The 25,599-nt window shown below is 36.7% G+C and overlaps 1 protein-coding gene across 1 annotated transcript in view; it reads left to right on the top strand.

Annotated features, from left to right (window-relative positions):
• LOC139951474 (dynein axonemal heavy chain 8-like) overlaps positions 1 to 25,599 on the top strand; it is a 112,739-nt gene that overhangs the window by 59,482 nt on the left and 27,658 nt on the right. The window contains exons 43-69 of the mRNA XM_071950386.1: positions 402 to 536; positions 1,116 to 1,277; positions 1,945 to 2,191; positions 3,096 to 3,337; positions 4,134 to 4,274; positions 4,982 to 5,225; positions 6,182 to 6,324; positions 6,823 to 6,957; positions 7,527 to 7,649; positions 8,099 to 8,312; positions 8,849 to 8,955; positions 9,406 to 9,569; positions 10,083 to 10,275; positions 11,138 to 11,260; positions 11,978 to 12,108; positions 13,804 to 13,957; positions 14,622 to 14,786; positions 15,343 to 15,569; positions 17,417 to 17,639; positions 18,095 to 18,439; positions 19,075 to 19,290; positions 19,621 to 19,758; positions 20,829 to 20,956; positions 22,397 to 22,565; positions 23,423 to 23,578; positions 24,490 to 24,645; positions 25,253 to 25,342. Of these exons, the coding sequence (XP_071806487.1) occupies positions 402 to 536; positions 1,116 to 1,277; positions 1,945 to 2,191; positions 3,096 to 3,337; positions 4,134 to 4,274; positions 4,982 to 5,225; positions 6,182 to 6,324; positions 6,823 to 6,957; positions 7,527 to 7,649; positions 8,099 to 8,312; positions 8,849 to 8,955; positions 9,406 to 9,569; positions 10,083 to 10,275; positions 11,138 to 11,260; positions 11,978 to 12,108; positions 13,804 to 13,957; positions 14,622 to 14,786; positions 15,343 to 15,569; positions 17,417 to 17,639; positions 18,095 to 18,439; positions 19,075 to 19,290; positions 19,621 to 19,758; positions 20,829 to 20,956; positions 22,397 to 22,565; positions 23,423 to 23,578; positions 24,490 to 24,645; positions 25,253 to 25,342 (4,671 nt within the window). The remainder of the gene's footprint in view (positions 1 to 401; positions 537 to 1,115; positions 1,278 to 1,944; positions 2,192 to 3,095; positions 3,338 to 4,133; positions 4,275 to 4,981; positions 5,226 to 6,181; positions 6,325 to 6,822; positions 6,958 to 7,526; positions 7,650 to 8,098; positions 8,313 to 8,848; positions 8,956 to 9,405; positions 9,570 to 10,082; positions 10,276 to 11,137; positions 11,261 to 11,977; positions 12,109 to 13,803; positions 13,958 to 14,621; positions 14,787 to 15,342; positions 15,570 to 17,416; positions 17,640 to 18,094; positions 18,440 to 19,074; positions 19,291 to 19,620; positions 19,759 to 20,828; positions 20,957 to 22,396; positions 22,566 to 23,422; positions 23,579 to 24,489; positions 24,646 to 25,252; positions 25,343 to 25,599) is intronic.

Genomic DNA, 25,599 nt, shown 5'->3' with positions numbered 1-25,599 from the left:
AATTGGGAAAATTTTTTATAATCAATGAGCGTTTAAAATGAAGCCTATAAATGTGTAGGGTTTTGGTTATGGTTTTTTACTTCTTTTTTTTCGATACTAGTATTTTAGTATTTTTCTTTAATTATAAGGATTCGGATTTGGGGTTGAATTTTTTTTTCAACTAGAATGGGAGTTGAACCATTGATCTCTAGATTAACATTCCGGCGCACTACCAACTTAACTATCTAGCCCTATGTTGGCATTTCCCTATTTTGTCACAATATAAGGGTTGAGAATAAGGATTTAAAATAAGGATTTTGATAAAAGGATTATTATACATGTAGATCTAATTGTTGTAACATAACTGAAGTTATAAACATGTTTACTTGAAGACTTTCAAGGTGTTTATTTGTACTTTTTAGGTTCACTATGACTTTGGTTTAAGGAACATCCTGTCAGTGCTTCGTACTCTAGGAGCCAATAAGAGAGCCAGACCTGAAGACAGTGAATCAACAATTGTCATGAGAGTGCTCAGAGACATGAATCTATCCAAACTGGTCAGTTATAATAATTAAAAATAATAATAATAACAAATTCTTAGATAGGGCATTACACAATAAACCATATCAATGCGCTTTACATTAGTCCCCTAGTCATTGGGCCAATAGCACCCCTAATCTTTCTCAGCTCCCTGTAGGGAGTACACAGCCCCGAGCTGCCCTGGTGCTCCGAAGGCTTTTTCATTTATAATATCAACCTAACCTCTACCCTCCCAGGTAACCATTTATACCCTTTGATGAAGAAAAGCAATTATTGTAAAGTATCCTGTCAAGGACACGAGTGTCACGACTAGGATTGGAACCCACAATCCGGTGACTTAGCATCAGCACTTGAATTTGATGCCCTTAACCACTCGGCCACGACACTCAGTTATATCTAGTTGCATTATTTAAAGATTAGCAAATCTAATAATAATACTGCATCTTGTCATTCAAACTCAAGGAAGAAAATTATTGTGAGAACATCGAGTTAAAAGGAACTTATGAAACCAGAGAACATAGAAAAACTATATAAATACATTTGATATTTGAGTGTGCTATTCTTGACTATTCTTTGTTTGTATTGATCCTGTTTAGGTGGATGAAGATGAGCCTCTATTCTTGAGTCTGATTAGTGATTTATTCCCAGGTATCCAGCTTGATAATGCTACCTATGAGGAACTACAAGTTGCTGTGGCTGCTCAAGTAGAAGCCTCAGGAGTCATCAATCACCCTGCTTGGAATCTTAAAGTAGTCCAGGTACGTCAATTAGGCTTTCTACTTTATAAGTAAAGCATTAAGCAATCAATGAAATACATTTACAATGATATTTAATACACAAACCAATAAGTAGGACATTGCAATGAAGCAACACTTTGATGCAGCCACATAAACTGCAAAGTAGTTACAGCAGTAAAGCAAGATTTTGAACAAGACAAAGCAATATTAAATAGTAAGCGAGCAAAAACCAATAACATTAATTTGTATTTAGCCAAGTGTTATAACCGATGTAGGTTTGATTAATAGAGGCCCCATACAGTCGGCTTACACAAGGTTTAAAGTGTTTAGCGTCCCTTTTGTTTTCTAACCATACCAAGTTTCCAATCCTACTTCAAGTTTATATTGTGAATGTTGAGTTGAGATCCTAGACTGGGCCCAATTTCATAGAGCTGCTAAGCACAAAAATTAGCTTAGCATGAAATTTCTTCCTTGAAAAAACCCCAGGATTACCAACCAAATTTCCATTTCTTGCATCTCGCTTATTATTGCTGTTCAGCTATTGTTTGCTTATCCTGAAAACCATGTGGAAATTTGTTCGGTAATCCTGTTTTTATCAAGGCAACAATTTCATGATAAGCATATTTTTGTGCTTAGCAGCTCTATGAAATCGGGCCCTGATGTGACTTTACCATTTATTTGTGTGTAGTTATATGAGACTCAACGCGTACGTCATGGCATGATGACATTAGGACCTAGTGGTGCAGGTAAGAGTATCTGTATCCATGTCTTAATGAAAGCAATGGGAGATTGTGGAGCACCACATAAGGAGATGAGAATGAATCCAAAGGCAATTACTGCACCTCAGATGTTTGGTCGATTGGATGTCTCCACTAATGATTGGACTGATGGTATCTTCTCTACACTATGGAGAAAGACACTCAAAGCAAAGAAAGGTTAGTACATCTCTTATGCTCCAAAGGGAAAACAACATCAAAATGTACTTACGAAAGTGCGTAAATGAATGACACCATAATAGATGGACAATAAAAAGTCAAGCTAACATTACTGTGATAAGATCTCCAGGGTTCCATTGCAAAGGCAAGGCTTAACGCCCTGTTGGATTTTATGGTGATCAGACGAGTAAGTGTCAAGTTTAGGTATTCAATAGTAGTATCTTTGGGGAAAAAATTGTGAATGTCTACGCACCCGGTATTCCCAAGAGGTCTCCTGTCCAAGTTCTGAGTGGGCCCGTCACTGCTTAAATAAAAGACAACATGCTCATATCAATGGTCCATTCATCGTCATAATTGATTTGGCGCATTAGAAATACCTACTGTTACTATTATTATTTTTATTATTTGCCAAGTGTGCACGCTACTATTCAATGCACATGTGTAATGCACATGACGAGGACTTACACCTGGGTAGTTTGGGCGTTAGTTTACTTCTCATTCGCATGTACCGAATGCGTGAGCGATAGTCTACTTGTCATTCACATTTCGATTGTGGAACTATTCCCCGGGTGTTGTACACGAACAACGCTCTAGCGACATCCAACACATAACAAACTTATCATGGTGCATTTTAGTTGTGTTTCCCCTTGCTCCAAATAGTTTCGAATATGTATGAAGAATATCAAAACAAATATAACATGTTTTATTTTAGTGAAGAGTCGATGCAAGCTCTCCGAGGTATTGGAAGTTTACAAGCTAGTTCCCGAGGGCGAAGCTGAAGGAACTAGCTGAGTTTGTCCATTTCCAATAGGGTAGCTCACATCGACTGTTCACTCAGATTAAACCATGTCATATTTGTATATTACTTGCTGGTTTGTATAATAACTTGCTATTTGACATGTAGGTGAGCATATCTGGATTGTACTGGATGGACCCGTGGATGCTATCTGGATTGAGAATCTGAACAGTGTATTGGATGACAACAGGACATTGACTCTAGCTAATGGTGATCGTATACCAATGTCACCCAATTGCAAGATTGTCTTTGAAGTTCATAACATTGATAATGCATCACCAGCCACAGTATCTAGGAATGGTATGGTGTATATGAGCAGCTCAGCATTAGACTGGAGACCAATCTTAGAGGTCAGTTGATTTATCATTTCAATTTCATTAACAACAGTCATCATTTATATAATGAAATATTTGCCTTCAAGATTAAAGGCAGTAGACACTATTGGTAATCACTCAAAATAATTATTATTACAAAACTTTACTTGTTATCGAGTAATGGAGAGCTGTTGATAGTATAAAACATTGTGAAAAACGGCTCCCTCTGAAGTGACGTAGTTTCAAGAAAGAAGTAATCATCCGCGAATTTGATTTCGAGACCTCAGGTTTAGAATTTGAGATCTCGAAATCAAACATCTGAAAGCACACAACTTCGTGTGACATGGGTGTTTTTTCCTTTCATTATTATCTCGCAAGTTTGATGACTAACTGAGCTCAAACTTACACAGGTTTGTTATTTTAAGCATATGTTGAGATACACCAACTGTGAAGGATAGTCTTTGGCAATTACCAATAGTGTCCACTGTCTTTAAGGAACTTCACAAATTAACAAAATAAATCAAGGGCACCAAGATATTCAAAAATTATACCAAAAACATTGAAACTTTGAACAGCAAAAGGTTCTTTAAAATGTGGATTGATAATGTAGATGAACGTATTAGTTTGTTTCAAAGCAATATCGTCAAGAAGTGGCATGTTGTTGTTCTAAGATATTTTTGAGTGTGTTTCAAGAAATGTTATTCAAATATTACACACAGTGATAAACCTGTAACCAGTGGTTTATTTTACACCCCTCAATAAAATCATTGCCCAATGATTTAATTGTTCCAGATAGTGTTTTGTAATGAATAATCTTATTGTCCATTCGCAGGGTTGGCTTCGAACTCAATCACCAGCTGAAGCTTCAGTACTAAGAGATCTTTATGCCAAGATATTTGATGATTTATATCGCTTTGTATCACTCAATCTCAGCACTAAGATGGACATACTAGAATGTAACTACATTAAACAGGTAGGTTAAATATCAATAGGCTGACAATAACTCATTTGTTCCTTGCCACATTTATTATTTATAAGTCGATGTAATCATTCTTTTGCAAATGTGCTAAACTTAGTTTGATTTTGACTTCATTTAAGTTGGAAGTTGGCACTTTTGCCTGTACGGTGTGTCTCAAAAAAAACTATACCCTTTTGAAATGGCTGCCGAATAAAAAAATATATGATTCTGGGGAAAAAGGTTTAAATGTATGGATAGCTCATGGATTCAACTTTCATATGACACCAAAGAGTTCTTAAATAATTCATGCTTGGGTGAGCAGTGCTTACTGAAGAATAAGTTGATGTTTGGCCACCGGGGAGGTTAATTTACAATATTTATAACAGTAAAGATTACATGGTAACATATTTTCTGGTTTATTTGAATTCAATCTGAAAATTACAATGTTCATCAAAACCCCTTTCACAGTACACACATTCGCTTGAAAGTTCTTTTTTCACTCGACTTAAAAAAAAAAACATTTGAAAAATCCAATGTCTGGGAATACGGAGTGGTAATTTTTACTAGAGAAAATCGCATCAAGTGTAAAATGAATATGGAGTGGCAGTGGGGCTAGACTTCCTTGGAAAGTTTCATATCATGGGAATTGGATTGTTAGTGTGAAGAGGGGTAAGTGGTTAATGTTGTATTTTTATGAGGCTTAATGTAATTTCCAAATACAGTCAGTAGATCTCTTAGATGGGCTGATACCTGTCAAGGATGAGCATGATCACAGTACTCTACCAGCTACTTACCTGGAGAAACTCTTCATCTTTGCTCTGATGTGGAGTCTTGGGGCTCTACTAGAGTTAGATGATAGGGTCAAGATGGAGGAGTTTATGTTGGGCCATGAGAGTAAACTCAACTACCCTCAGATAGAGCAAGAGAGTGGATATACTATCTTTGAATTTGTCGTCAACAGTCAAGGTATGTCAATCATTAATGGTTTTCTTTTATTTCATTTGCAAAGGAAAACCTTGGGATTTTTTAGCATGCCCATAGTCTACCAACACACGTGGAAGAACAATTTGTTTGTTTAATGGTTTCTAAAGAATGTACACTTCCATCAGTAAATGTGCAAGTTTAGTTGCCCAATCATGAGGGGCTAACCAAATCAACTGCATAGCAAGATAACTTGATTGGTTCTGTTTGTAAGGAAATTTACATCTCTCATTGTATTTTACTATGACCATGTTTAGGTTTTCTCACTTCTAGAGTTTGGGATGTCAACTTCATACAGTGGACTTTGTTATTATAATCTCAGATTAAGACTAGTCATGTTTTTTGATTGATTGATGTTGTACAAAGTAGGCCAGTGGGAGCATTGGTCTGTCAGGGTTCAGGAGTATATCTACCCTAGTGATCCGGTGCCAGTCTATACATCTATCCTTGTACCTAGCTTGGACATTGTCAGATTGATACTAATCATGTTATTTGATTGATTGATGTTGTAGGCCAGTGGGAGCATTGGTCTGTCAGGGTTCAGGAGTATATCTACCCTAGTGATTCGGTGCCAGTCTATACATCTATCCTTGTACCTAACTTGGACATTGTCAGATTGATACTAATCATGTTATTTGATTGATTGATGTTGTAGGCCAGTGGGAGCATTGGTCTGTCAGGGTTCAGGAGTATATCTACCCTAGTGATTCGGTGCCAGTCTATACATCTATCCTTGTACCTAACTTGGACATTGTCAGATTGATACTAATCATGTTATTTGATTGATTGATGTTGTAGGCCAGTGGGAGCATTGGTCTGTCAGGGTTCAGGAGTATATCTACCCTAGTGATCCGGTGCCAGTCTATACATCTATCCTTGTACCTAACTTGGACATTGTCAGATTGATACTAATCATGTTATTTGATTGATTGATGTTGTAGGCCAGTGGGAGCATTGGTCTGTCAGGGTTCAGGAGTATATCTACCCTAGTGATTCGGTGCCAGTCTATACATCTATCCTTGTACCTAATGTGGACAATGTCAGAAGTAACTTCCTTATTGATACCATCTGCAAACAGAACAAGGCAAGTTTTTTTTACTGATTTTACATTTTGTGTCTGATTTTACAAACTCACTTCAAGTTAAATGTTTTGAGTATCACATCATAGCTCAAATTTGACTGATTAGTACTCATGTTATACAGAGCATCCATGGATCAGTCAGATTCAACAGATTTTAAAAGCTTGTCAAAGGGATAACCACTTTATTTGGTCTCAAACTCCCTGATATGTGTTTGTATCAACACTGCCAGTCCAATTTAATTTCTATCAGTTTGTCATGACCTCCTGATAAATGGCAACAAAACCTCATTAAAATCTGCAGGAACCATGTACAACTTGAAACATGAGTCCTTAAAACACCCACAAAATCCAGGACAAGTTAAACTGTTGGCTTTTTCAATTAAGAAAGTTTGGAAAGGCATCTTGGTTCTGCATTTCAGCTCCCTGTCTTTGTCCAGATGGTGTCTAAAGCATTGTAAAATAAAAGTATGTTTTTGTTGTTGCCATTGTGGATTACTTCAGGCGGTACTATTGATTGGTGAACAAGGCACGGCAAAGACTGTCATGATTAAAGGTTACATGGCCAAGTATAATCCAGATGTTCATATGAGTAAAAGCTTCAACTTCTCTTCTGCTACAACTCCCATGATGTTTCAGGTAACTTAGTCATTTCTTCACTATAGCAATTGCTGTTTTTTACACATCTGAACCGAATGCTTGAAAATTAAAGTATATTTAATCGACCTGGAGTCAGCATTGAAATGTACATTTCCTATTTTTCCACAGGACTCTGGGAAAGCACCAATTGTACAGTGATTTTTGGGGTTGAACAAAGAATTGACTTAGAGTGGGGTTCGAACCAACGACCTCCGGATTAACGTGCCGGCGCTCTACCAACTGAGCTATCTAGCCCTATATTAGCGGTGTCCTTATTTTGTAAATATCTTTGTTCGGGGGCGACATCAGAAGCCATAAAACCATTAACTGCCGTGTAGCCAGGGATCACACCCACAGGTTGTTGGTTCAAATCCCATTCTAGTCAATTCTTTGTTCAAACCCCCAAATCATTTTTTAAAATGTACCCATTCAGTTTCCCTTGTTGCCAATTATACCATGCTTACACATCGATGTATATCAAAACAAAAACGATATTTTTTAGCCATTGTAAATTAATATATGTATAACTAAAAAAGTAAATAAGTATATGTTGTGTACTTTATTACCAGCGAACCATTGAAAGCTATGTTGACAAGCGTATGGGAAGTACATTTGGACCTCCAGCAGGACGTAAGATGACAACATTTGTGGATGATATCAATATGCCAATCATCAATGAATGGGGAGACCAGGTAAACATGTCTACTACCATTAGCAGTTACTGCATTTACTGCATCCCTTCTTTACAAGTCTAGCATGATTGTTTTTTTCACTTTAGTTTTTTAAATGGTATCATCCCCAAACTAAAACCCGGTTCATACTTCCTGCGAATTCGAACGCGAAGCGAATTTTACGTGAATTCATGACGTCAACATTCGCTTCGCATTCGTATTCGCAGAAAGTATGAACCGGGCTTAACTGATGGAATAAACTTCCAGTTCAATGGATTTGTTATATCTGTTGTGAAGGAAAAACATGCATTCATTGTTTTGTTTTTTAGGTGTTTTTTTGTATTTTTGTAGGATGTTTCCTTCTTTTGTGTTTATAAAAAAAACACTTTTCCTTAAAAGAGTAAACTATCTGAGAGAAATACCCTGTATGCCAACTGCATGATATACCATTATTGTTGTACACTTGACAGGTAACCAATGAGATAGTACGACAGATGATGGAGATGAAAGGAATGTATAGTCTAGAGAAACCAGGAGACTTTACTAACATAGTTGATGTTCAGTTCATAGCAGCAATGATCCAGCCTGGAGGTGGTCGTAATGACATACCAGAGAGACTCAAAAGACAATTCTCTATCTTCAATTGCACACTGCCTTCAAATGCATCCATTGATAAGATCTTTGGTAAATCCATACTCTTTGCTTTTTTACGATAATCAAGAAGTCTGTCTGTTTGTGTCTTTGCTGGCATTTTGTTTTTTATAGCAACAAGCAGTTTTTATTGGATTAAAAGTATCGTCAGCTTAAGTTATTGGCTTTTTGGTAATACATGGCATATTATGCCTCATGTAATTATTTTGGTTTTAAATTATAGCCCTTAAATCTCACTCTTGCAATGTCACTTTTAGTTTTTAGAGAACACTTTTTTTAACAACTCTAAGATGGGACTTTCATCTGGACAGAGAGGTAAAGGTCTTTTTGATGAGACATCCCTAACTTCTTGTATGTCTTAATGACAAATATTAATCCAGCGGAATGTAATTTGGATTATTTTCATGATAACAACTTTTGTGGTAAAGTAACCCTCACAATGCTCTGGGACGAGCTGCAGGAAGTCTTTTGAAGGTTGACTTTTATTTCTTTCATCTTATCTGATGCACACATCTAGTAATAATGAAGACAGATGATATAATATAAGGTTTGTTTGATGACTTGTACAGGTATCATAGGCAGTGGTTATTTCTGCCCATCTCGTTTCAATGAGGATGTTGTTGAGATAGTGCATAAGCTAGTATCAGTCACCAGGAGTGTCTGGCAAGCTACCAAGGTATGTACTCATGTCTATATTCAGTACACTATGTCCATTATAACAAACAGGACTAACCTGCAGTTGTCTAAGATATCTGATTGCATTGGCCCATCAGCTCAGCCCATTGCAGGGCCATGTCACCCGAGGCAACTTAGGCAACCAGTTCCAGACTGTCTCCTTGTATGTAGTTTAGGCATTCAATTTTAAATCTTCACATATAATCAAAGACATTGTTACTAAGGTGCTACCAAAGTGTTTCTGTGGTGGGATGCATCGCTTTATGTTGCCTCCATTGTTGCCTTTAAAAATTGCCTCGTGTGACAAAGATTTACTTTGTGATGAAAAGGGTTTCTTAATAATAAATGCAGACATTATTCATAATGTTTTTGTTGGGTTGCATGTTGTCATAAAGACACAATTATTCCTGATGACGTAGGTAATGAGTTTGATCTTTATGATTTCCTCTAGGTGAAAATGTTGCCCACTCCAGCCAAGTTTCATTACATCTTCAATCTACGTGATTTGTCTCGTATATGGGAAGGCATGTTACATATATCAGGAGATGAATGCCAAGATGTGACAACATTACTGGCTCTATGGCATCATGAGTGCACTAGAGTAATTGCTGACAGGTACAGTACAGCAGCAGTTATAAATCAAGAATCCTGTTATTCAAGATATTTGTTTCTGACACATGAGTCTTTGATTTGAACAAATTTAAGCTGATAGATACATGATATTTTACTTATTTAAGGGTCTTTGTTGAATTTTGCAAAGATAACCAAAATACAAGATTAACAAATGTTTTCAGTTTTTACAATTTAATTTTTAGGTACATTGTCATAGTGGGAAGTGTTACATTATTTTATAATTATCTTTTTCAAAAATGTCTTGTGGAGATATCTAAAGTATTCGGGATATTCAAATTTTAAGAGCTGCCGACTCCCTCCCTGATTCTGCAGAAATTTCCCTGCAAATAAACCAATCTTCCCATGTTCTGATAAACAGATTTGTTCCCCTAGTGAATGTATTTCTGGTGGCAGCTCTGACAGCCTCAATGCCAACCATTGTACTGTTTGTAGTGTAACAACTTTTACCAATGAATTTCAGTAATTTTTTACTTTGAATGCTAACTACTGTTTTAGATTCACCAATGGCGAAGACAAGCAGTGGTTTGAGTTAGCCATCCGACGAGTAGCCAAAGAACAGCTTGATGAGTCTGTAGCTAAACTGATTCCTGATGAGCCATACTTTGTAGATTTCCTGCGGGATCCACCAGAACCTACTGGAGATGAACCTGATGACGCAGTACTCGAGGCTCCCAAGATATATGAATTGGTAATCATTTTATTATGTTAAATTTGCATCGGGATAGAAAACAACCTTTGTATTAAATTTGGAAAAGCTTTAAGACAACCTGCCTCAGATGGGCGAACTACTAGAAATATGTATATGGTAGGTTTGACTACTTTCTTGGCTTCATAATTGTGCACAATAGAGTCCTATGTTAATGACAAAGCAGAGCTCACATTAATTTTACTTTATAGTGTCACTAGATAAGCTTTCACAGAAACAGTTGGTATAACACTGTTTTACATAACATTATCCAGTTTTTAGAGTTTCAGATAAAATTAAGATGACATCAAAGCTGAAAAGAAAACAAACGATATTATAATCAGCTTCCTTAACAAACAGTGACAAAAAGACCCATTACAAATTACGTCACACTCTCAAGAGGAGGCAGATCATTGGACAATAGCTGTTATCTGTCGTAAAAGCCTGCGCGTCTCATGGCGGTTCGCGTTATGCAAGGGGGAGCTATTGACTTCTTACACAATACAGAATGCGCCTTCGAACAATGCAAGTAATTTTGTATACGATTTAGACACCCAAAATGACGCCTAGGATAGGCACATGTGAGTATGCTGCGCGTATTGCAAGGGGTGTATAGGCTATCAAATATTGCACATCATTGCATACAAAATTGTACTGTCATGTGTTGTATTCTGTACTGGAGAGGCGAGTCTCTTCAAAATACTGACTGAAATACTATGTTGTTGCTGTTTCAACCATGTGTGTTTTACATGAGCTATTTTTGGGGGTGACACTTTTTGTGCTGTGGGAATTCCAGATGCAATTGAATATGTTAAAATGGTATTGTACTTGATGTCATTATGGTTATGATTGCATTACACCTTAGATTCCAGACCTAGACTTTCTAGCTGAGAAGCTTCAACAGTACATGTCTATGTACAATGACACAGTACGAGGAGCTCATATGGATCTAGTGTTCTTCAAAGATGCAATGACGCATCTTATCAAGGTACCTGTTTAACATCAGGTTCTCAGATTACTCTACACTGTGACTCTTTACAATATTACAGTAATGAGATAGCTAGATTCTTCTAATTATTCAATGAATAATGTATAGTTGTGCATTATAAGTTATCACACAAGCGCGAGTGAAATACAGAAAAAGATAGCGCTTCTGTGTCCCATACAACAAAGCCGAACGCCGAGTTGGATATGGATGCAGAGGCGCTATATTTTTTTCCGTATTCCATGCGCGGGTGTGTTATAATGAATTTATAACCAGTCTCACATGCAAAGTTTTCTCTTAGGACAATATTCCGCGCCGAACAGCACGCACACGCTAAGTTTAAAATGGAATTTTTGCACTGTCCGTATGTGGAGCGTGACGCGTTGACACTCATAATATGCAGTGTAGTGGGCAGTATCAAAATTGGAGTAGGTTATAGCTTTTATACCACCCTCCACTTCGAGCATCTGATTGGTGGATTAGCGTGTACTGAAAGATAAGGTGCCTAGTCAACATGCACATTGCCATTATTTAACCTTGGCAATGGCAGCCTATTCGAGAAATCTAATAAGAAGAAGCAATATGGACAAGCTGGTTAAGCTTGCTTATATGTTTAAAATTGAACTTCTACTTTTGTTTTCATACAGGGATTCTGTTATGACCACATTGTGTAACACATTCTTATATACTCTCCAACTAACTACATGTATCCATGTTTAGATATCTCGTGTGATCCGTACTCCAGTAGGCAATACATTGCTTGTTGGTGTGGGAGGCTCTGGTAAACAGAGTCTTACTAGATTAGCTACATTCATAGCAGGATACAAGATCTTTCAGATCACACTCACAAGGTATTGCATCTTACATCTATCTCGTCAGCTTCTTCATTTAATTTTCATGTTTTTAGCGTGATGTTTATAATAATTTGGATTGAATTGAATTGAATTGAATTTTTAAGCATTGGCAATTGACCATGTATTTATTTTAAACAAGTTTCGCTACCAAATATCTTTGACTAGAGCGCTGTCCAAAGTTTACAACACTTTGAGACCAGTTTTGGGGAGGGAGGGGGGGGGGGCAAGGGACCTCAGAAGGTGTTTAGAAATATCAGGGGAGACACACAAATTTTGGGGGATGTAAACTTAAACCAACATTCACATTGGTTATTGTTTAAAAAACTCATGCCACTTGAACTTTGTTGTTGAAGTCATTCTTTTCTGTTTCTTTTGTTGAATATTTCACTCGATAGTTTATTTGTGTATTTTTTATGAAATTGAGCTGTTTGCATTACTTGCTAAATTAACATTAAAATGCCTTCTGTTGAGTTACTTGAAATTTTTGTTTTCACATTTTAATAATTGCTTTTAAATTTGTTGTACTAACATAAGTTCAGTGCTTTATTATTTTGTGTTTATCTTGTTGCATTTAATCCTCACAGCAGTTGAAGCAAGTAACTTTTACTGTCAGTTTTACCGTCTTTGGTAAGCAAATTTCTCTTTGCATTTGAAAGTTAACAAATCCTTAATTTTTTTCTATTATATAATCTAGGATCCAGTTAAACATTTCTTATTACAAAACTTTCTGCTTGTTTTTAATAAATTTGTTGTAATTTGATGGTGTTTGGGTAACAAAAAGATGAATCTTAAACTTAATTATCTATTGGAAAGATGTAATTGAGCTATGACTTCAAATTTAAATGTAGAGTCCCTTGTAGAAAGTAAAAATCTTATCTGTTATATTTCTGCAAATTATTCAGGATAGTAAATCAGCATAGTCAAAGTAAATGAGAAACACTGTTAGTGTTTATGGGAGTTCTAGAGTATTATTTGTTTAGGCCATGGGAATGAAAATGATAGATTTGTGTCCACCGCCCGCATGCTCTGAAAGCTACTGCCGAAAAATTTCATTACTTTCACAAAATTTCATTATTTTCACAAAAAAGACTCTGCATCACAAATGTCCAAGTTTCAAATCATCGAACAACGGTAAAAGGTTATATTTAGGCATTTTACTAGTACTATACAAGGCAGACATTCCGCCGCGATCGTGATTGCGATCGTTTTATTTGCACTAAAACACGCATCTGCTGTCGTCCATCTGTTGAGGGCAATCAACAAATTTGCACGATATTCTGCGCAATTTGTAATGTGTGCTATGCAGAATAGACAAATTTTTGTATTGAGCACCAGTTTGCGCAATTTGAAGATTGCGCAACTTCGTGTGCAATTACAACTTTGAAAAGCTTACTATGAGAAAATAATGAAAAATGAATAAAAAGCCTCATGTCATTTCAAAAATGCCCGAACGCAAATCTAAAACTTTCATTCTCACGGTCTTAAGAAGATCTTTAATTTAGTGGGTATTTCTTTAGAAAGTATCCATTCTTGTGTGGTATTCACAGTAACTATTTTTGGTATATCCTAAGATTCTAAATAAATTATGACTCAAATTTGAAGAACATTAGTTCATTTGTAGAAAAACATCTTTACGAACAGTAGATTAATGATTGCACATGTAGAGTAAATGAGTGTTAATTCTTGTTGCAGGTCATACAATGCCAGTAACTTGATGGATGATTTGAAGTATCTGTACCGAGTAGCAGGTAGTCAAGGCCAAGGTATCACGTTCATCTTCACTGATAATGAGATCAAAGATGAAGCCTTCTTGGAATATCTCAACAATGTCTTATCATCAGGAGAGGTTAGTTCACATTCAGTCAGCATTTCAATCCTTTGCACATGACATATCACTAGCTCAAACAGAACCTGATACTAAGGTCAACAAACCTATCATTGGCTAAGAGTTGTGTGTGGTTTTAACACACACTTGCTTGTTTCCATTGTTTGACCTCAGCGATGGCAGCATGCAAGGGGGCTGTAACTCATTGGCTGTTAAGCAGATTTATGAACCATCAATCACAAATTATCAATCACAACTGCTTATTTACCAGGGCCCAATTTCATTCAGCTGCTTATGCACAAAAAGTAGCTAAGCACAACCAAATTATGCTTACCAGAATAAGGTTACCAGTCACAATACCATGTCACATGTACAATTTGTGACTGGTATCCTGCTCATTTCTGCTAAGCAGAAAATTATTAAGCAATATTTTCTGCTTAAGCAGCTCTATGAAATTGGGCCCTGATATTTACCAGTTATGTTTGCAACATGGCGAAGATGCAGTCAGCTGGCAAAATCTGGTCATTATTTTATTGTTACATCATCATTTTTGGGAGACTTATTTGTGTAATAACTGCATGTGGAATAATGATGCTTGTTGGATATGAATTAACGTAAAAGTCTGAACAATATGAAATAATGTGATTATTGATAATTCACATTAGATGTTTTCTGTATTACTTAGGTATCCAATCTGTTTGCTCGTGATGAGTTAGATGAAATCACTCAAGAGTTAATCTCTGTCATGAAGAAGGAGTTTCCACGCAGACCACCAACCAATGATAATCTCTATGAGTACTTCATTTCAAGAGCTCGTAATAACCTTCATGTTGTCCTGTGCTTCTCCCCTGTAAGTCACAAAGTTGTTTCAACATTTGCAAATTTTATTTAATTATGGTTTGAATGGTAAGCCATATTTTACTAATGATATACAACGTAGCTTTGTATTTGTATACAATACCACACATACGTAAACCCTTGTCATTTGATTTGTATCATACATTATTTTGCCATGTATTTACTGCCATGGTGTTTGACGCTCCACAGTTTAATCCTATTTTGATAAATATGCGATGCTTTCACACTTTCCAAAATAGTTTGTGTCAAAGAGGACAAGGTTGGTGTCTACATGGAGTCATCCATGCTGTTTAGAAAGGCTATTAAAATGTTCAGACTTGGATGGACGATCCTGTGTCTAGATTGTGTTTATTGTGAAAGATTTACTAACACTTTGACAGATTGACCAGGACATTTCAGTCAGTACCACATTGTTGAATTATTTTGTACTGTATCAAGTACCTGTAGGAAGTGTGACCTGACATAACAACACTCCTCAGCGTAACAGCATCCATCCTTGTTTGATATTTCTCTTTGTTAATTACTGTCCTATTTCCCTGTGTTTGTAGGTGGGAGAGAAGTTTCGTAACCGCTCATTAAAGTTTCCTGGGTTAATCTCAGGTTGCACCATGGATTGGTTTACAAGATGGCCAAAGGATGCTCTGGTTGCTGTATCTAATCATTTCTTGTCTAAGTTTGAGATTATGTGTCCAGCTGAGACTAAGCAGCAACTTGTACACACTATGGGAGAGTTCCATGATGGTGTGGCTGAAACATGTACAGACTACTTCCAAAGGTAAACTATCAGGGCCCAATTTCATGGCTCTCCTTACCACCGAATTCTGTGCTTATGATCGCGATTCCCCGCTTACGTGCAAGCGCCGAATTTCTGCGCTAGCCTTGTATAAAGCGTAGAATGCATAGTAACATGAAGTACCCACTCGCAAAAGCCCAAATTCGCCGCTAACCCGTGAAATACGCTTGCCGTAAGCACAGAATTCCCTGCTTCCGTAAGCGCCGATTCTGTGCTTATGGTAAGCAGAGCCATGAAATTGGGCCCAGCTCTTTAGCTTATCCACTATTGCACTACGACTTTTTCGTAATCTGTGTCTCAATTCTTTGTTTTGAGATTTGTTTTTATTATTCACACTGCAAATACTGAGTCAATGTTGTGAGTGTGGCACATACATGTACATGCTTATTATGAAAGCCATTGGACACTTTCTGAACAGAACAAAAATTAAAAGTTCACAGATTTACAAATAACTTACAGGGTTTATAGAAGGTAATGGTGAAAGACTTCCCTTGAAATATTATTCCATGAATAATGGTGAAAGACTTCCCTTGAAATATTATTCCATGAAATGCTTTACTTTTTGAGAAAACATTAAAACAATTATCAATTCTCGATATCAAGAATAAAGTATTTATTTTAAACACAAGGGTGGGTTTTCCCGTTATTTTCTCCCGACTCCGATGACCGATTGAGCCTAAATTTTCACAGGTTTGTTATTTTATATATAAGATGTGATACACAAAGTGTGGACCTTTGGACAATACTGTTTACCGATGTTGTGCGATTGCTTTAAAGGGACACGTTGCCTTGGATCGGTCAAGTTAGTCTTTGAAAAGCGTTTGTAACTGTTTGTTATAAAATGCATATGGTTAGAAAGATGTTGTAAAAGTAGAGTACAATGATCTACACAAACATGCCTCGAAATTGTACGGTTTTCCTTTTACCTCATCGACAAGAACGATCGGCCATTTATGGTTGACTCCCATAAATGGCCGACCGTGTTAGTTCGCAAAATAAAAGGAAAACCACGCAATTTCGAGGCAAATTTGTTTGGATCATTGTATTCTACTTTTAAAACATCTTTCCAATCATATGCATTTTATAACAAACAGTTACAAATGCTTTTTGTAGACCAACTCGTCCAATCCAAGGCAACGTGTTCCTTTAATAAGCAAGGAAAGGGTTTTTATGTTCCTCAATTTCAAAAGCTCACTTGAATTGTTCCAAATGAACAGCCATCATAAGATTGTTTAAAAGTTGATGTCTGATTTAAGACTAATGTTTGTGACAGCTATTCACTGTCATTAAACTTATGAGTGGAGTAATGTCATAGTGATGGTTGTTATAGCAATAGTTATTCATTACTTGTTGTATATAACATCCAAGTAGATCGTTGTCATTTTGATTGGAGGATACACCTTCAAAACAAATAAAGTGTAGGCCTACAATTTCTCATTGTGACATTATACACCCGGTTCTTTTTCGGCCTGTTGGATTCAACAGTGACTATGTGTGTTCTGTACAGCTATTTTGAGACATAGACGCCGAATGTAGTTATGTGCCTTGCAGTCACTGCGGCATTACCAAACACACGCGCGGCGCAGTGATGTTTTACGCACCGTGCAATAGTACTTATCGGATGGAACGAAAAATACTTGGTGAGTGACGTAGCGCGCAATAGTACTTTCATTTGTTATCACATGACGGCAATCCTCGAATCAAATGGCAAGGATCTGCTTGGGTGTTATACAATACAAACTATTTAATCACACTTCTGTAAAAAGTTGCCCACCTTTAATGTACACAATTAATGGCTGTTCAATGCCCATGCTTTGCCATTTATTCAGATACCGACGTCAGACCCATGTGACTCCCAAGTCTTACCTGTCCTTCATTGATGGTTATAAGACCATTTATCTGGAGAAGTATTCAACTATTTCAGAGTTAGCACGCAGGATGAATACAGGTCTTGATAAACTCATTGAAGCCAGTGAGTCTGTGTCTCAACTATCTAAGGATCTTGTCGTCAAAGAAAAGGAACTGGCTGTTGCATCAGTTAAAGCAGAAAAGGTTCGTCTAGTGTGTGTTGTCTACTTCAAACTTATAGACTATCTGAGAGGAATCCCACAATCAATCGCAACATGTGCCCAAGTAAATTATTTCTATTGAATCAATTATCAAGCTCCCTCTATATCTCTCAATTTGTGTGTAGTTGTTTTTGTTTGTTATCGTATCTGACTGAAAGCCCTGGTTGCATATTGTAGTCCTCTTGGGTATCTGCGTACTTCTGATCACTCTTTGGGTCAGGCTTTTTCTGGGTTTGCCGTGATGTTCCTTGTTTATAGGATTCTTTTAGCAATTGTGTATTGTTTACTATACATGTATCTATTCACATTTATTGACTCCACTTGTACTTATTCTTCATCTCTTTTTAGGTTTCTTCTTTTACCTGAAATGTCTGGGAACATTTTTATTAATGAATTCAGGGCTCTATAAATGTATGTTGTTATTATTATTTCTTGCAGGTGTTAGCTGAGGTGACTGTGTCTGCCCAGGCTGCAGAGAAGGTGAAGAGTGGAGTACAGAAAGTCAAAGACAAAGCCCAGGCTATAGTAGATGAGATAGAAGCAGACAAGACAATAGCAGAAACTAAATTAGAGGCTGCTAAACCAGCATTGGAAGAGGCTGAGAGTGCATTGAATACCATTAAACCAGCTCATATATCTACTGTAAGGAAGCTGGCTAAACCACCTCATCTCATCATGCGTATTATGGATTGTGTCTTGCTTCTCTTTCAAAAGAGATTAGATTCATTGTCTTTGGATCCAGAGAGACCTTCTCCTAAGCCATCTTGGAGTGAATCACTCAAGGTGAGTTCTTCCATAATAATAATAATAATAATAATAATAATAACCTGTTTTTATATAGTGCTTTTCACACCCGGAGGGCGTCCCAAAGCGCTTCACATTATTACCCCTGGTCACTGGGCCTTAATTCACTCCTTAAACCATCTCAGCTCCCTGGTTGGGAGTATGCAGCCTGTGCAATAAATATGCGCTACTCTGCTAAATCAATCACAAGAACCATCTCTGCCCTCACAGGTACCCATTTACCCCTGGGTGGAGAAAAGCAATTATAGTTAAGTGTCTTGCTCAGGAACACAAGTGTCACGACTGGGATTCGAACCCACACTCTGCTGAACAGAAGCACCAGAGCTTGAGTTCGATGCTCTTATCCGCTCGGCCACGACACCCTATATCACAAGTCCATATCACCCAGCTTTAGCAAGAACAGAGTTTGACAGATTTTACAAAGACCTGTCCATTATAGTTAAAAGCAGTCTCCAGTATACATTCACAGACTACTGTACAGGTAATTTACATGATTGTATGATTATTAAAAACAAAATTATGAGAGAAATGAAGTTACTATTCCAACAATCACTGATGTAGATAATCTTGACTCTGTATTTGTTTGATTATTATAATTGATTGCTTCGTTTCAGGTGATGAGTGGTTCAGGCTTTCTGTCCAATCTTCAATCGTTTCCTAAAGATTCTATCACAGAGGAAACTGTGGAACTTCTTGCTCCTTATCTTGATATGGAAGACTATAATCTAGCGTCTGCTAAGAAGGTGTGTGGTGATGTGGCTGGTCTGTGCTCATGGACTCAAGCAATGGCAAGCTTCTTTGGCATCAATAAAGAAGTATTGCCCCTCAAGGTAGGTTGAGGATATTCAAAGTCAAATATCAATTAGGAGAAGTGAGTTTGTCATTTGTCTACAAAATTTAATTTCTGCAATTGACCTAATAAATAAACCCACTCTACTCTTTATCGCAGTCATTGCACCTGTCTACTCTTATTTGGTTTTTTTTTTAAACCACACCACTTTAAGTGTGTCGTTCATTAAACCATCGTTAATCAGTTTAAAATTCTAAGTTTGAATGTAGGCACCAACTAATGAGCTAAGCCTTCGCAATAGTTTTGGATACAGTATTGCTCATGCACTAGATACTTGATGTTGAAAAGTATTTTGGGTTGTTTATTGCAGGCTAACTTGACTGTACAGGCAGTGCGTCTAACTATTGCCAACAATGAATTATCTACGGCTCAAGCCATACTTGATGAGAAGCAGAGAGAATTAGATGAAGTACAAGCAAAGTTTGATGCTGCAATGAAAGAGAAACAGGTGAGTGTATTAAGGTTACCTATCATTGACTAAAGTAGTAGTCGTGTCAATACCTGTCAGCAATGGTAAATCTTTTCATCCTCAAATAAGTAATTGTGGCTTTTTGTGTACTTACCATTCCTTACCAAACTTATAACATTTACAAACATAATCATTTGTTGTGTGTGTTGATATAAAATAAGTAAGCTTATAAAAGTAAGCTTTTACTCAGTTCATATTGCAAGCATTTAAGGAAAGGTACATGTTTGGTAATTGTCAAAGACCAGTCATCTCACTTGGTGTGTCCCATCATAAGCATAAAGTAACAAGCCTGTGAACATTTGGGCTCAATTGGTCATCGAAGTTGCGAGAAAATTATGAAAGAAAAAACACCCTTGTTGGACGAATTTGTTTGCTTTCAGATAGGAATAAAAGACTTCTAGCTAGAAGTCTTTTATTATTTTAGTGAGAAAGTACCTCTTTCTCAAAAACTACGTTACTTCAGAGGGAGTTGTTTCCCACAATGTTTTTTACTATCAACAGCTCTCCAATGCTCGTTACCAAGTCAGTTTTTAAGTTAATATTTGTTTTGAGTATCTACCAAACATGTACCTTCCCTTTAAGGAAAATGCATTGGAGTCCTATCAACCCAAAATTTCATACAACTGCTTAATAAGCACAAAAACTAGCAACACAATTACGGTTACTACATGTACACTAAGATTACCAGCCAAAATACCTTGTCACATGCACATTTTGTGACTGGCATCTTGTTCATTTGCTTAGCAGCTAGTTGTTAACCAATAATTTTGCTTTTAAAAGCAATAAAGTTGTCCCCTGCAGGGGCCCTGGTGCTATCTCAAATCTTGGTTGCGCTATTTTTGGGAGTTAATGTTCCTATGCAGCATTTACTCGCTTACCATGTGCAATTTGACTCTCAAAATGACGAGCAGGACAGACAGCGCATGTGCGTTGGTGCAGGGGCGGTAGATACAATAGCATTATTAGATAACATTTTATGATACACAAGTCTGGAATGGTTTAAATTACTGAGGTCAGTTCAACATGAGTTTTTGTGAATTTGGTTGTAGGACCTATTGGATGATGCTGAGTCTTGTAAGAAGAAGATGTTAGCAGCGTCTGCATTGATCAATGGACTTGGAGGAGAGAAGGTCAGATGGACTGAACAGAGCAAAGAGTTTAAGGATCAGATAAACAGGTGTGTACAAACAGTTGAGGCTTATGGACTGCTGGTGTCTCTAAGGATGAGTTATTACTATATAGGACTTTAGGCATTGCTGAGGTATCAATCAATCAAACGTAATTTGTATAGCGCCTAAATCAAAAGTTTGCTCAAAGGCACTGAGGCACAGAAGAAATAACAAGTCATTGATGGTAGGCCTCCTGAAACAAGTGGGCTTTCAGAAGTGCCTTGAATGTGTTAAAGGATGTTGTGTCCCTGATGTGATTGGGAAGTTTATTGGGTCCATATACCGAGAAGGCTCTATCGGCAAAATGATGTGGCTTGTTCTTGGAACTACAAAGTATGGTGAACAGGAGCTGTTTGACCGAAGGAGTCTCCGTTCAGCACCAACTTGCAGAATGTCTATGATGTAATGAGGGGCTTGTATATGTGAGGTATCAATATATATTTGTTTGGTTTTCGGTAACACCGTGTGCGTATCTACTTGCCAGGTAGAGTTAGTTCTTAGAGAACTGTCTTTCTTTATTTTAGAGTAGATTTATTGGATGTTCGGGAGAACAGAAAAGAACTGTCCTGCTTTTTTTTAAACTACATGTACTTGAGCTTATAGGATCGTAATTAACTGCACTACTGCGGAGTCAGTTCTTGATTTGGTCTCACCGTTTGGACTAGCTTGCTTTAGTCATCGTCAGAAGTTATTAGTACATACCAGTTCTGCTGTTATTTCAAAACAAATCATTGTGTGAATGCAGTAAACAAGCATTTAGTATTCTCTGCCCTAATAAAATGACATCACAACTGGGGATCCCACATTCATTGAAAATCTTTGAATTTAAAGCTATAATGTAAAGTATATAAAGCCATGCACACGCTAATATAGAATGTTCTGGTACAAGGATTCATTTAGATTTATATAAAGTAAAAAGGCATGGAATATTGCATATCCAACACATGATAATACAACATGTTTGGCTGTGCCAGGTTCCAGTCTGCTATTTTGTGCTTTCATATCCTATTCCATGTCTGTTCGTATTTATTTATTTATTTATTTATTTATTTATTTATTTATTTATTTATTTATTTTAACTTTTTTTTTATACACATCACAGCCAGTGGCCAAATTTAATTTTAATTACAATATTTTACAAAAACATAAACAGGAGAATACACAGAAATGTGAAAGTATGGTGCTTTTGTGGTGCCCGGTGTTTTTGTGTCAAACTAGAAGGCTGCAAGAGATTGTAACTTTATTTCAGTTATATAATCATAACATTTTTAATTGACTCCCAATATGTAAAGTAGAAGAAAATAATTGCATAAGAATTTATCATAGACGTTCACTTTTAGACTTCTGTCAAATGTACTGTTTGTTAGGACTTTGCCTTAGAATATTTTGACTCTATACTTGATATACATGTGTAGGTGTTTGTACTAACTGCTTGGTGTTTGTTTCAGGCTTGTCGGTGACGTCCTTCTAGCCACAGGTTTCTTATCCTACTCAGGACCATTCAATCAAGTATTTCGGTTTAATATGAATGAGGATTGGATGAATCAACTGACTTCAAGAAAGATTCCTTTCACTAAGAATCTCAATATCACCAACATGCTGGTCGATACAACCACAGTAAGTTAGCATTATTTATAGCAACAAATAACAAAGCACTATTCACAATATTTCACTGGATATCAAGTTGGATTGAATTAATTGTTGTTTTTGTTTTCACTAAGAATCTCAATATCACCAACATGCTGGTCGATACAACCACAGTAAGTTAGCATTATTTATAGCAACAAATAACAAAGCACTTCACAATATTTCACTGGATATCAAGTTGGATTGAATTAATTGTTGTTTTTGTTTTATTTAATCTTCTCTATGTCGTACAAAGGAAATGTTTTTTCATCTCTTTCATTTTGAGGCTCATCATTGTCAACAACAACTGAATTCTTCATCATCCCTCTTTTAATTGTATCCGTTGCATAGAGATTTAAATCTTCAGTGCATAATTGTAGCATGGATTATTCTGAAAGAGTTCCTCTTTTGCTAAAAATGGAAACCTGGAAAGAACGGAATTTACAAGTTCTTCTTCATGACCTGTCTATTTTCTGTTTCAGCATTATGGGCCTATTATCTACATCAACCTCCAAGATGTTCATTTCAAGCTTGTCTTCAGTATCTCCCGTTTTTATATAGCAGTCCAGTATTACATGATAACAGTTTAAATCAGTTAGGGTGGTTCTGAAAGGAACCGTTGGTTTCAACTCGATGTTTCGATCATTATGCTCTGATCGCTTTCTCCAAAAGAGGATCAGAGCATACTGATCGAAAAATCGAGTTGAAACCAACGTTTCTTTTCTGAACCAACTCCAATTCATTTAGAGATACTCATTACATGGTGTTACCGCCAACCTTTTCATATCGTATTTCCACCAAGCAAAGTTTCAAATCCTACTTATATTTGATTTGTTTGTTGTTATCAGATTGGAGAGTGGAATCTACAAGGTCTTCCCAATGATGATCTATCTGTACAGAATGGAATCATTGTAACGAAAGCTACTCGCTACCCACTACTCATTGATCCTCAGGGACAAGGCAAAACATGGATCAAGAATAAAGAAAAAGAAAACGGTTTACAGGTAAAAAATTACGTCAACTTTCTAGCAGATTTTAGACTGAGGTCAAGGATAACTGTTAAAGTACAAACAAGAAGACTTGACAATATTTTCAAGAAAATTATGAACACAGGCTCATATCTTTGGATTCCGTGATCATTTTGTTTTCTTCCATTTTTCTTGGTTATTCCTATAACATTCGTACAAACTACCAATGATTTCTTTAGATTGTGTGTTGAGAAGTTATTTAACATGCTGCAGTTTTCTGTCTAGGACATTAAATGCATGGTATAGTTACACAAGTTATCACATATAAGCTTTGATCATCACCTTGCACTTAATAGAGATGTAAAATTTGCATCGGGGATAAAGAATATTAATGTTTGTTTTTACTCAGTATACTCAGTACTTTCCCGAGTCCTGTGAATAAAAACACTGCTCGAGGATTGCAAGGGTCTTGGGTTCGAATCCCACCCGAGTAACATACCTGTGATATTTGTTCACAGGACTCGAGGGAAAGTACTGAGTATACAGTGCTAACACACATCGGTGTATATGGGTAAAAACAAAAATTAATATTCCTTATCCCCCATGCAAATTTAACATCTCTTATATCCTTGAGGTACCCAGTGCCAAAACATAGGATTCGAACTAGCTACCGGGCAACCTCGGTAGTCTAGTTGGTAAGACACTGCTCTAGAATTGCAAGGGTCCTGGGTTTAAATCCCACCCGAGTAATATGCCTGTGATAATTTTTCACAGAACTCGGGTAAGTACTGAGTATACAGTGCTAACACACCGGTGTATGGGTAAAAACCAAAATTAATAACCTTCCATAATGCATCAAAAACTAAGCAATTACCTGATTGACATTTAGTTTGTACAATGTTAGCATTTCAATGCAATTTAATGTTGTTTGTTGATCTTGTTTAAAGGCGACATCACTGAACCACAAGTATTTCCGGACTCATCTTGAAGACAGTTTGTCTCTGGGTCGTCCATTGCTTATTGAGGATATAGGAGAAGATCTGGACCCAGCATTAGATAATGTCCTAGAGAAAAACTTCATCAAATCTGGCTCTACATTCAAGGTAAGAAACAATTACCATAACAGTTTTCCTTCTAGTTTTCCTTTATATAATCTGAAAATGCACACATTTGAAAGTTGTTGTTCTAAGTTGGCCAGCAGTGTGTTGCTTTCAAATCATTAATTTCTTGAAAAGAAATATTTCATCATTAAAAAGGAAACACTAAAAGTTTACTGACGATGACTAGAGCAAGCTAGTCGAAACGTTGAGACCAGTTCAAGAACTGACTCCGCGGTAGTGCATATAATTACGATCCTTTTTAGCTAAAGTAGTAGTCCCAGCCAATTTTCTATACCTTCCGCCCGGGTAGTAGTTTACAAGCAGGACAGTTCTTTTCTAGAATTGAGAAGTCTCCCGAACATCGATATATCTACCCCGCGCTTGTAGAATAAAGAAAGACAGTTCTCTTAGAACAACTCTACCTGGATATATCTACCCCGCGCTTGTAGAATAAAGAAAGACAGTTCTCTTAGAACAACTCTACCTTGCAAGTAGATACACACATGGTGTTACCGCAAAACAAAATATATATCCGAACACTAATTAAGCTTCCCAAAATTTACTAGAGTGTATTTGTTGAGATTTCTGTGTTTATGAATGTTCCTTTCAGGTGAAGGTTGGTGACAAGGAAGTAGACGTGATGAAAGGTTTCACTCTGTATGTGACTACCAAGTTAGCAAACCCAACATACACACCAGAGGTTGGTTTACTCACTACACTTCAATGAGTATAGTTTAATATTAACAACAAACTAATAGAAATGCGATGAAAATAATGAAGATATTAAGATAAATGCTGGAAAAAAACTGTGAACAAACATTCTTTACAACTGGGAATGCCCCAGTTTGAGTCATTCCTTTTATTGATCAAAACTGGTCCTTTAAAGAGCGGTTCTAGGATGCTCTGAAATATTTAGTTTCTACATTTTTTCCAATAGCTTGGGTTCCCTCAAAAAAT

This window comes from Asterias amurensis, chromosome 19 (genome assembly GCF_032118995.1).
Source record: "Asterias amurensis chromosome 19, ASM3211899v1".
NCBI lineage: Eukaryota > Metazoa > Echinodermata > Asteroidea > Forcipulatida > Asteriidae > Asterias > Asterias amurensis.
This window is presented reverse-complemented; position numbering and strand designations above follow the sequence as displayed.